At 45.9% G+C, this 12,137-nt stretch overlaps 1 protein-coding gene across 2 annotated transcripts in view; it reads left to right on the top strand.

Moving 5' to 3' along the window:
* Nucleotides 1-12,137, top strand: part of PLXDC2 (plexin domain containing 2) — a 397,134-nt gene that overhangs the window by 294,049 nt on the left and 90,948 nt on the right. For both annotated transcript variants that reach the window (XM_065582995.1, XM_008162807.4), the window contains exon 7: nucleotides 10,937-11,036. In XM_065582995.1, the coding sequence (XP_065439067.1) occupies nucleotides 10,937-11,036 (100 nt within the window). The remainder of the gene's footprint in view (nucleotides 1-10,936; nucleotides 11,037-12,137) is intronic.

The raw sequence follows: 12,137 nt of genomic DNA, 5'->3' as shown, positions 1-12,137 counted from the left end.
CAGCTAGTACTGTTTTTAAAATTCTTATGAACAATTTTAAGCTTTGTTGTAACGTGCATTGTTTGCCTGGACTGCTCAAGACCTGAATGCTTGTGTAGGAGGAACTCTTTGAGTTGGCTTCTTAAATACGTTCATGCTGTTTCACATCTGAAACATAGGAGCCTTGTCTTATAAGAGGCTTATTCAAAGTGATACAAGCTACAAAAGTGAGATCTTGGAAGAGTGTTGCCGTTTTCATAATGCAATAAAAATACTGTAATGACTAATAATAACAAATAGTGTGTAATAAGCATGTCATAAAAACAAATTTTATATTTCCAAGATCACTGCTTTTATAATTTATACTCAGGTAAAGGAGAAAATCCCTGGAAATATTCACTTTTAGGAGGGTGTTTGCAAGACTTGACATTTTAGTGAAAGGGGTTCACAAGTTGTTAAAGTTTGGGAACCACTGAGTTAGACCAAGGCAGTGTCTGTATTCTGCATTACTTACATTGCCTGTCAGCTCCACATCCTGCCTGGCACTGAGAGGCCAGATTCTCAGCTCAGTACAGATTTCCCAGCTGGAGCCCATGGCTGCTGGCTCTCAGTGCCTGGCATCCAGGCTCCCAAGTCCCACAAGAACAAACCCTTAATCCCAGTCCTGTGCAGTGGGGCCAGGGACACACACTCAGTCTCACCAGGCGCAGTCAATATAAATGGCATCTTCTTCTCTGACCCTTATTATTGTGTTTTTCCTGTAGCTGCTCTAGCTCTCCTTTCAGCTGGCTCATCTCATAGGCCATATCTATACTACAAAGTTAGTCGACTTTATGTAAGTCGACATTGGGCCTCTGATTTACGCAAGTCGATCTTGCATGTCCACATTATGCTCATTGTGTCGGTGGAGTGCATCCTCACTAGCAGGGCTTGCATCGACGCATAGAACACTGCACTGTGTGTAGCTGTCCCACAGTGGTGCCTTCCCTGGCATCATGCTCCTCTGCCACCTGGTCCTGTGAAGGGATAGCTCCAGGGTTAAAAACAGTTCTTGGCTGTCGGGAAGAATAGATCCTCCACTTGCCTGCCTCACATTCTCCTCTTCCTCCTCCTCGTTGTTGCTCAAGTTCTCTTAGGGCTCCTGGGAGGTATTCATGGAGTGTTTTGGGATAGTGATGGGGTCTCTGCTGAAAATCACATGCAGCTCCTCATAAAAGCAGCATGTCTGTGGGGCTGAACCAGAATGACTGTTCACCTCCCTTGTCTTCTGGTACGCTTGCCAAAACTCCTTTATTTTCATGCAGCACTGCTGCATGTCTCTGGTGTAGCCCTTCTACCCCATGCCCTGCACGATCTTAGCATAGATGTGAGCATTTCTTCTGCTGGATCGGAGCTCTGCCTGCACAGACTCTTCTCCCCACATAGCAATAATATCCAGCACCTCCTGTGTACTAGGGTTACCATATTTTGTGCCTCCAAATGGAGGACACTCCACGGCCCCGCCCCCAACCCCGCCCCCTCCCCAAAGTCTCCGCCCCCTCCCCTGCTTCCCGCGAATATTTGATTCGCGGGAAGCCTGAAGCAGGTAAGGGGGGTGTGGGGGGAGGAGGCGCGGCCCAGGCTGGCCCCCCGGCGTTTCCAGCCTGGGTCAGCTCGGGCCCTGGGGTGCCGGCCCCGGCCGACCACCCCCGGCCCGCCCAGCACTGCCGGCCCCCGGCGGCCCGGCGCACCCCCCGGCTCCCGGCCCCGCGGGCCCGGCTCCCCGCCGGCCCGGCTCCCCGCGGGCCCGGCTGACCTGGCTCCCCGCCGGCCCGGCTCCCCGCGGGCCCGGCTGACCCGGCTCCCCGCCGGCCCGGCTCCCCGCCGGCCCGGCTGACCCGGCTCCCCGCCGGCCCGGCTGACCCGGCTCCCCGCCGGCCCGGCTCCCCGCGGGCCCGGCCGACCCGGCTCCCCGCGGGCCCGGCTCCCCGCGGGCCCGGCTGACCCGGCTCCCCGCCGGCCCGGCTCCCCGCGGGCCCGGCTGACCCGGCTCCCCGCCGGCCCGGCTCCCCGCCGGCCCGGCTGACCCGGCTCCCCGGCTGACCGGCTCCCCGCCGGCCCGGCTCCCCACCGGCACGACTGACCCGGCTCCCCGCCGGCCCGGCTCCCCGCGGGCCCGGCTCCTCCGGCTCCCCGCCGGCCCGGCTGACCGGATCCCCGCGGGCCCGGCTGACCTCCCGATTTTCCCGGACATGCCCGGCTTTTGGGGATTTCCCCCCGGACGGGGATTTGAGCCCCCAAAAGCCGGACATGTCCGGGAAAATCCGGACGTATGGTAACCCTACTGTGTACTCCAGGCTGGAGTGCGTTTGCGGCCTTGAGTCTCCATGATCACGAGCTCTTCTGATTTATGGGAGATAATGCTGCCTGCTTTTTATTTACAATGTCAACTGAAAGTGAGAACAGGCATTCACATGCCACTGTTGTAGCTGGCATTGCAAGGTATTTATGTGCCACATATGCTAAACATTTGTATGCCCCTTCATGCTTCGGCCACCATTCCAGAGGACATGCTTTCATGCTTATGACAGGTTCTGCTCGACAACGATCCAAAGCAGTGAGGACCGACACATCTTCATTTTCATCATCTGAGTCAGATGCCACCAGCAGAATGCTGATTTTCTTTTTTGGTGGTTCAGGTTCTGTAGATTCTGCTCTTCGGAGTGTTGCTCTTCTAAGGCGTCTGAAAGCATGCTCCACACCTCGTCCCTCTCAGATTTTGAATGGCACTTCAGATTCTTAAATCTTGAGTCGAGTGCTGTAGCTATCTTTAGAAATCTCACATTGGTACCTTCTTCGGATTTTGTCAAATCTGCCGTGAAAGTGTTCTTAAATCGAACATGTACTGGATCAGCATACGAGACTGCCATAACACGAAATATATGGCAGAATGCAAGTATAACGACAGAGCAGGAGACATACACTTCTCCCCCAAGGAGTTCAATCACAAATTTAATTAACACATTATTTTTGTAATGAGCGTTACATTTGTAAGTTGCACTTTCACAATTAAGAAATTGCACTACAGTACGTGTCTGATGTGAATTGAAAAATACTATTTCTTTTCAGAGTAGCAGCCGTGTTAGTCTGTATCCGCAAAAAGAAGAACAGGAGGACTTGTGGCACCTTAGAGACTAACAAATTTATTAGAGCATAAGCTTTCGTGGACTATAGCCCACTTCTTCGGATGCATATAGAATGGAACATATATTGAGGAGATATATATACACACATACAGAGAGCATAAACAGGTGGGAGTTGTCTTACCACCTCTGAGAGGCCAATTAATTAAGAGAAAAAAACTTTTGAAGTGATAATCAAGCTAGCCCAGCACAGACAGACAGTTAGATAACAAGTGTGAGAATACTTATAAGGGGAGATAGATTTCAATGTTTGTAATGGCCCAACCATTCCCAGTCCTTATTTAAACCGGAGTTGATTGTGTCTAGTTTGCATATCAATTCTAGCTCAGCAGTTTCTCGTTGGAGTCTGTTTTTGAAGTTTTTCTGTTGTAATATAGCCACCCGCAGGTCTGTCACTGAATGACCAGACAGGTTAAAGTGTTCTCCCACTGGTTTTTGAGTATTTTGATTCCTGATGTCAGATTTGTGTCCATTAATTCTTTTGCGTAGAGACTGTCCGGTTTGGCCAATGTACATGGCAGAGGGGCATTGCTGGCACATGATGGCATATATCACATTGGTAGATGTGCAGGTGAACGAGCCCCTGATGGTATGGCTGATGTGATTAGGTCCTATGATGATGTCACTGGAATAGATATGTGGACAGAGTTGACATCGGGGTTTGTTACAAGGATAGGTTCCTGGGTTAGTGGTTTTGTTCAGTGATGTGTGGTTGCTGGTGAGTATTTGCTTTAGGTTGGGGGGTTGTCTGTAAGCGAGGACAGGTCTGTCTCCCAAGATCTGTGAGAGTAAAGGATCATCTTTCAGGATAGGTTGTAGATCTCTGATGATGCGCTGGAGAGGTTTTAGTTGGGGGCTGAAGGTGACAGCTAGTGGTGTTCTGTTATTTTCTTTGTTGGGCCTGTCTTGTAGGAGGTGACTTCTGGGTACTCGTCTGGCTCTGTCAATCTGTTTTTTCACTTCAGCAGGTGGGTATTGTAGTTTTAAGAATGCTTGATAGAGATCTTGTAGGTGCTTGTCTCTATCCGAGGGATTGGAGCAAATGCGGTTATATCTTAGAGCTTGGCTGTAGACAATGGATCGTGTGGTGTGTCCTGGATGGAAGCTGGAGGCATGTAGGTAAGTGTAGCGGTCAGTAGGTTTCCGGTATAGGGTGGTATTTATGTGACCATCGCTTATTAGCACAGTAGTGTCCAGGAAATGGACCGCTTGTGTGGATTGATCTAGGCTGAGGTTGATGGTGGGATGGAAATTATTGAAATCATGGTGAAATTCCTCAAGGGCTTCTTTTCCATGGGTCCAGATGATGAAGATGTCATCAATGTAGCGCAAGTAGAGTAGGGGCGTTAGGGGACGAGAGCTAAGGAAGCGTTGTTCTAAGTCAGCCATAAAAATGTTGGCATATTGTGGGGCCATGCGGGTACCCATAGCAGTGCCGCTGACTTGAAGGTATATATTGTCCCCAAATGTGAAATAGTTGTGGGTGAGGACAAAATCACAAAGTTCAGCCACCAGGTTAGCTGTGATATTATCAGGGATACTGTTCCTGATAGCTTGTAGTCCATCTTTGTGTGGAATATTGGTGTAGAGGGCTTCTACGTCCATAGTGGCCAGGATGGTGTTTTCTGGAAGATCACCGATGGATTGTAGTTTCCTCAGGAAGTCAGTGGTGTCTCGAAGATAGCTGGGAGTGCTGGTAGCGTAGGGTCTGAGGAGAGAGTCTACATAACCAGACAAGCCTGATGTTAGGGTGCCAATGCCTGAGATGATGGGGCGTCCAGGATATCCAGGTTTATGGATCTTGGGTAGCAAATAGAATACCCCTGGTCGGGGTTCTAGGCATGTGTCTGTACAGATTTGTTCCTGTGCTTTGTCAGGGAGTTTTTTTAGCAGATGGTGTAGTTTCTTTAGGTAATCCTCAGTGGGATCAGAGGATAATGGCCTGTAGAATGTGGTGTTAGAGAGCTGTCTAGCAGCCTCCTGGTCATATTCCAATTTATTCATGATGACGACAGCACCTCCTTTGTCAGCCTTTTTGATTATGATGTCAGGGTTGTTTCTGAGGCTGTAGATGGCGTTGTGTTCTGCATGGCTGAGGTTATGTGGCAAGTGATGTTGCTTTTCCACAATTTCAGCCTTTTAGTCTCTAAGGTGCCACAAGTCCTCCTGTTCTTCTTTTTGCGGATACAGACTAACACGGCTGCTACTCTGAAACCTTTCATTATGCAAGGCACTGCATTTAGCCGTATGGAGTGGAAATCCATCAACCTCATGAAAAAACTCATACAGATACAGACAGACATCATCTTCCTTTCCAAATGCAAGCAGATGGACATCATACCAAAAGGACTAAAGGTAAAAAATCCATTACAATCTACATATCACACAGACTATGCTGAGAGACTGTGTCACACACTCTCAAAGAAACTGCGAAATCACCTGATCAGCATCCTATACAGCAAACAGGGAAAGATTAAGAATGAGCTCTCAGAACTGGATACTCTCATAAGAAACCAACCTTCCACACAAACTTCCTCATGGATAGACTTTACAAAAACTAGACAAGCCATTTACAAGACAAACTTTGCCTCTCTACAAAGGAAAAAGGACACTAAACTATCTAAACTGCTACATGCCACAAGCAGCCACAACAGTAGTTCCCTTAACCCACCCAGCAATATTGTTAATCTTTCCAGCTATACTCTTAGCCCAGCAGAAGAGTCTGTCCTATCTCGGGGCCTCTCCTTTTGTCCCTCCAGACCCATGAATATGATACAGTTCTGCGGTGACCTAGAATCCTACTTTCGACGTCTCCGACTCAAAGAATATTTCCAACATACCTCTGAACAGCATACTAACCCACAGAATCCTCCCTACCAGCACTACAAAAAAAAGGATTCTGCGTGGACTCCTCCGGACGGTCGAAACAACAGACTGGATTTCTACATAGAGTGCTTCCGTCGACGTGCAAAGGCTGAAATTGTGGAAAAGCAACATCACTTGCCACATAACCTCAGCCATGCAGAACACAACGCCATCTACAGCCTCAGAAACAACCCTGACATCATAATCAAAAAGGCTGACAAAGGAGGTGCTGTCGTCATCATGAATAAATTGGAATATGACCAGGAGGCTGCTAGACAGCTCTCTAACACCACATTCTACAGGCCATTATCCTCTGATCCCACTGAGGATTACCTAAAGAAACTACACCATCTGCTAAAAAAACTCCCTGACAAAGCACAGGAACAAATCTGTACAGACACATGCCTAGAACCCCGACCAGGGGTATTCTATTTGCTACCCAAGATCCATAAACCTGGATATCCTGGACGCCCCATCATCTCAGGCATTGGCACCCTAACATCAGGCTTGTCTGGTTATGTAGACTCTCTCCTCAGACCCTACGCTACCAGCACTCCCAGCTATCTTCGAGACACCACTGACTTCCTGAGGAAACTACAATCCATCGGTGATCTTCCAGAAAACACCATCCTGGCCACTATGGACGTAGAAGCCCTCTACACCAATATTCCACACAAAGATGGACTACAAGCTATCAGGAACAGTATCCCTGATAATATCACAGCTAACCTGGTGGCTGAACTTTGTGATTTTGTCCTCACCCACAACTATTTCACATTTGGGGACAATATATACCTTCAAGTCAGCGGCACTGCTATGGGTACCCGCATGGCCCCACAATATGCCAACATTTTTATGGCTGACTTAGAACAACGCTTCCTTAGCTCTCGTCCCCTAACGCCCCTACTCTACTTGCGCTACATTGATGACATCTTCATCATCTGGACCCATGGAAAAGAAGCCCTTGAGGAATTTCACCATGATTTCAATAATTTCCATCCCACCATCAACCTCAGCCTAGATCAATCCACACAAGCGGTCCATTTCCTGGACACTACTGTGCTAATAAGCGATGGTCACATAAATACCACCCTATACCGGAAACCTACTGACCGCTACACTTACCTACATGCCTCCAGCTTCCATCCAGGACACACCACACGATCCATTGTCTACAGCCAAGCTCTAAGATATAACCGCATTTGCTCCAATCCCTCGGATAGAGACAAGCACCTACAAGATCTCTATCAAGCATTCTTAAAACTACAATACCCACCTGCTGAAGTGAAAAAACAGATTGACAGAGCCAGACGAGTACCCAGAAGTCACCTCCTACAAGACAGGCCCAACAAAGAAAATAACAGAACACCACTAGCTGTCACCTTCAGCCCCCAACTAAAACCTCTCCAGCGCATCATCAGAGATCTACAACCTATCCTGAAAGATGATCCTTTACTCTCACAGATCTTGGGAGACAGACCTGTCCTCGCTTACAGACAACCCCCCAACCTAAAGCAAATACTCACCAGCAACCACACATCACTGAACAAAACCACTAACCCAGGAACCTATCCTTGTAACAAACCCCGATGTCAACTCTGTCCACATATCTATTCCAGTGACATCATCATAGGACCTAATCACATCAGCCATACCATCAGGGGCTCGTTCACCTGCACATCTACCAATGTGATATATGCCATCATGTGCCAGCAATGCCCCTCTGCCATGTACATTGGCCAAACCGGACAGTCTCTACGCAAAAGAATTAATGGACACAAATCTGACATCAGGAATCAAAATACTCAAAAACCAGTGGGAGAACACTTTAACCTGTCTGGTCATTCAGTGACAGACCTGCGGGTGGCTATATTACAACAGAAAAACTTCAAAAACAGACTCCAACGAGAAACTGCTGAGCTAGAATTGATATGCAAACTAGACACAATCAACTCCGGTTTAAATAAGGACTGGGAATGGTTGGGCCATTACAAACATTGAAATCTATCTCCCCTTATAAGTATTCTCACACTTGTTATCTAACTGTCTGTCTGTGCTGGGCTAGCTTGATTATCACTTCAAAAGTTTTTTTCTCTTAATTAATTGGCCTCTCAGAGGTGGTAAGACAACTCCCACCTGTTTATGCTCTCTGTATGTGTGTATATATATCTCCTCAATATATGTTCCATTCTATATGCATCCGAAGAAGTGGGCTATAGTCCACGAAAGCTTATGCTCTAATAAATTTGTTAGTCTCTAAGGTGCCACAAGTCCTCCTGTTCTTCTTTTTACTATTTCTTTTGCTTATCTTTTTTTACAGTGCAAATGTTCGTAATCAAAAAATATTAGGTGAGCACTGTACACTTTGTATTCAGAGTTATAATTGAAATCAATATTTTTGAAAATGTAGAAAAACACCCAGGAATATTTATAATATATATCAATTGGTATTCTATTATTGTTTAGCAGCGTGATTAAAACTGCGATTAATCATGATTAATTTTTTAAAGCGAGTTAATTTGTTTTGAGTTAATCGCTTGAGTTAACTGCGATTGACAGCCCCGATTCCCATGATAGCCCTACACAGTACTGCCATCAGTGCAGTCTCCATAGTTGTACCCTTCTCAGAGATGCTGCTCCTTTGAGGCCCTGCCCTGGGTCCCTGCTGCACATTGATCAGCCCAAGGCCCTGCCTGGGTCCCCACCATACAGTGTTTTACCTCTGACACTAGCTTCCACTCCCCAGTACCCTCCTCTGCGTCAGTGCTTCCACTGGGCAATTATTTCCATCACTCTTCAAGGCTCTTCACCTCCACAGACACCATCTTTCCCAAGTTCCCACTTCAAAGGGCAGAACCACTTGATGTGTCCCATTTTCACCCACCTGAAACACTCAGGCCCCTTCCTACCCCTCCTGGTCTAAACCTCCCAGTAGTCACACCACTACCTGGGGCAGGGACGTGTGAAGGAATTTAAATCTGACCCCTTTTGGAGGGGCACGTCTGTAGTCCCAGCCCCGGTCCTGGTAGGAACTGGCTCTCCCCTGGCCCCGGCCACGGGAGGAACTCGCTGCTCTTCTCCTCCTCCCTCCCCTCCACCCGAACCCTGGCCCGCGGAGAAGCTGGCTCTTCCCTACCCCCGGCCCCAGCCCCGGTAAGGGCTGGCTTTCCCCCTACTCCAGCAGGACCTCGCTCTTCTCCTCCCCACCCTCGGCCCCTGGAGCAGCTTGTTCTTCCTTGGCCCTGGGGCCGGAGAAGTTCTGTGCCCCCATCAATTATGGGGGAGGCCATGCTGCTGCTTTCCCCACCCCACCCCCTTTTGCACGCCTCTGACTGGGGCACCCAAATCTTCAGTGTCAGTCTACATTCTAATGTCCTTACCCCCCCCCCCCAACAAAAGCATACACCTCCTGAGAACCCTCTTGTCCTTGCCCCTTCTTGAACTGCAGTAATCTGTGCTGGGTTCCATGCTGCCCATTTCTACGGTGCTACCCTGTGACAGACTCGATATGAAAGCATTATTGGAAAACATTTAATTAGATTTCTGTTCCAGTTTATTGGTTCTGAACTTTAGGATCTTGGGTTGTTGGTGATAGTTAGAGATTGATTCCATGCTTAACATCTCATTAGAATAAGCACACGAAAGCCGAAATCTGCAGGGAATTTGGCAAAATCTGTGAAGATATTTCTGCTCCAAATCTTTGTGCAGACGGCTCTATTTGTGTTTTCCATATTACATGGCTCCAATCTCCTATTTTAATACCCGATATCACCATTAGACACAAAATTAGACATTCACAATTTTTATTTTATGGGAACACTTGATATCATTTACATCTCAGGCTACCAGTTTGGGGCACAGTTAGATAGTTACACAAACACACACAAACTTGAACTGCACCTGTAGTTTTTTGTGAGCATGAAACTCTGGTTACTTAGCTCATCTAGTCTGCCCCCTCTGTATCTTGCAGATCTTATTCACTGCATCTTCCTCCAGCAATGTCTTCTTTAACCTCATCTTGAATAGCTAAATGGATGATGCCTTTTATGGTCTCTTTTCCTCCAGTTTAGGAATATTTCTTTCATATGCAGCCTAAGCTTTTCCTCCTTTGTCCTACAGTCTTCTGAGGTTTGTGATTAATTCCCTTCTTTCATTTATACTCTCCCTTTATAGAGTTTTCTAGATTCTGATTATATCCCCTTTGAGTGTTATATTTTGGAGACTATGAAAATATGGTTCCTTCAGACTCTTTTCATATATATTGTCCTCCAATGCTTGTAACTAATCTGAATATATTCTTATGTTTTTCTGTATCTTTCCCAAACTGTGGAGACAAGAACTACATAAAATATTCCAGGAACAGTTGCACCAAAAAGTAAATGGAATGCCAGGATATAAGGATTCCTAAGGAGGATACATATGTCATCTGGATGAGTTTGCTATGCTGATCAATATTTAATAGTAGATAATAAGTTCAGATAATTAGGCCATCAAGTTAACCCTCCCATTAAAATGAACATGGAAGCCAATACTTTTCTAGGGCAGTATCGTTCCCATCTATTCGACTGCAGATCCAGACAGTATTGTAACAATTGTCATTGTCCAGTCTAGCTGAACACAAAAGGAAGGAAAGAAGTGTTTTGTTTTTAAAAAGAGGTGATTATGTGAATATTGTTAAATAAGCTGTAAATCAAAGTAGGATAAAATTAAAATTAAAATCAACAGTTTCAGTCTATATTAAAACTTTGTTTAGGCATGCTGCATCCTTCTTATAATATGTTTAAATTTCTATTTTATATCTGTTAAACACACACTAAATGCTCATTCTGGCAGTACTGTTATTTTTAGCCTTGAATTTCTTGATGTAAAAAATTAATATTTAATGCACATCAATCTATTTTCTCTTCCAGATTCCTGTCTCAGTGACACAGATAAGTTCAACCAATCACCCAGTGAAAGTGGGACTGTCGGATGCATTTGTGGTGGTCCATAGGATCCAGCAAATTCCCAGTATGTAATAAAAGTTCTGTATGATGTGAACCAGTGTGGAGGTGGGGAAGCAAATTTTGCATGGAGGTGGATTTAACTGAACACCAAATCACTTAGCTAATTTCAGTTTGTTAATTCAAATGCAATTTGATGTGATTTATAGATCCCACTGTAGTTTCCTGTTTTATTTCTCTTGAACTGATGACTTAAGTACAATAAAATAATTAAAGAGTCAGACAAAGTAAAATAAATCAACCAACACAATTCTGTATTCCATATAGGCTATTCCACCTTAGTTGCTGCAGTATGTTTCTTTATTAGTAAATGGGAACAAATAATCTGTGCATAGAATGCCTTTGTACCTAGGTGAAAGATAAAATCATCCTTTCAAAGTTGGATTTTTTTTTTCTGAGAACACATTCCACACTGTGAATGTCAGACCACATACATTCCTTTCAGTGAGGGCAAGGGAGAGAAGACACCAAAATTAACTAGTGTTTTGTGTTTGCATAATCTTTTCAGTTACACTGTTTTTTGTCTTTTTATTTTATCTGAGGTTAAAGGTGTTATAAAAGTTTTAAAATACTCATCTTACTTAAAATTAAGACTAGTCATCACTCCTTATTTTGTTATCACTTGGTGTTCGTATATCTTGATCATAGCTCGACTTCAGTTGCACCATTAAGGATTCCAGTGCACACTTCATTCTCTAGGTGCGCTGTCTTTACAGACGTACTTTGGGCCAGATTGTCCAGTACACCTTAGGGAAGGTGTGCTTGGAAAAAAGATGCAATGAAACAAGCTGCCCAAGATTGTCCCTAGTGCTTTAGGACTGTATAAGCAGTCCCCAAAGTGGACAATGCTGGCAGGGGTGTGGCATAGCCAAACCTGATGTGAGCTGACCTGATTCAGCCCATCCCCAAAGCAGCCTGCAGGCTGGGCTACCATGAAAATTAAAGCTGCATTCAACACTTACAAAGGCCTTTTCTATCCCTGCACCAGCAGGAGTAAGTCTGGCCCGACACATGTCATTTAATGGCAAATGATAACATTACCAAATGGAAAACATAACCTCTGCTTGTGTGGACTCGTTCATTCCAAGAGTTCAAAGTTTTGCAAAAT

Source organism: Chrysemys picta, chromosome 2, assembly GCF_011386835.1.
Source record: "Chrysemys picta bellii isolate R12L10 chromosome 2, ASM1138683v2, whole genome shotgun sequence".
Lineage (NCBI taxonomy): Eukaryota > Metazoa > Chordata > Testudines > Emydidae > Chrysemys > Chrysemys picta.
The sequence above is the reverse complement of the archived record's forward strand: the minus strand, read 5'-3'. Positions and strand labels throughout refer to the sequence as shown.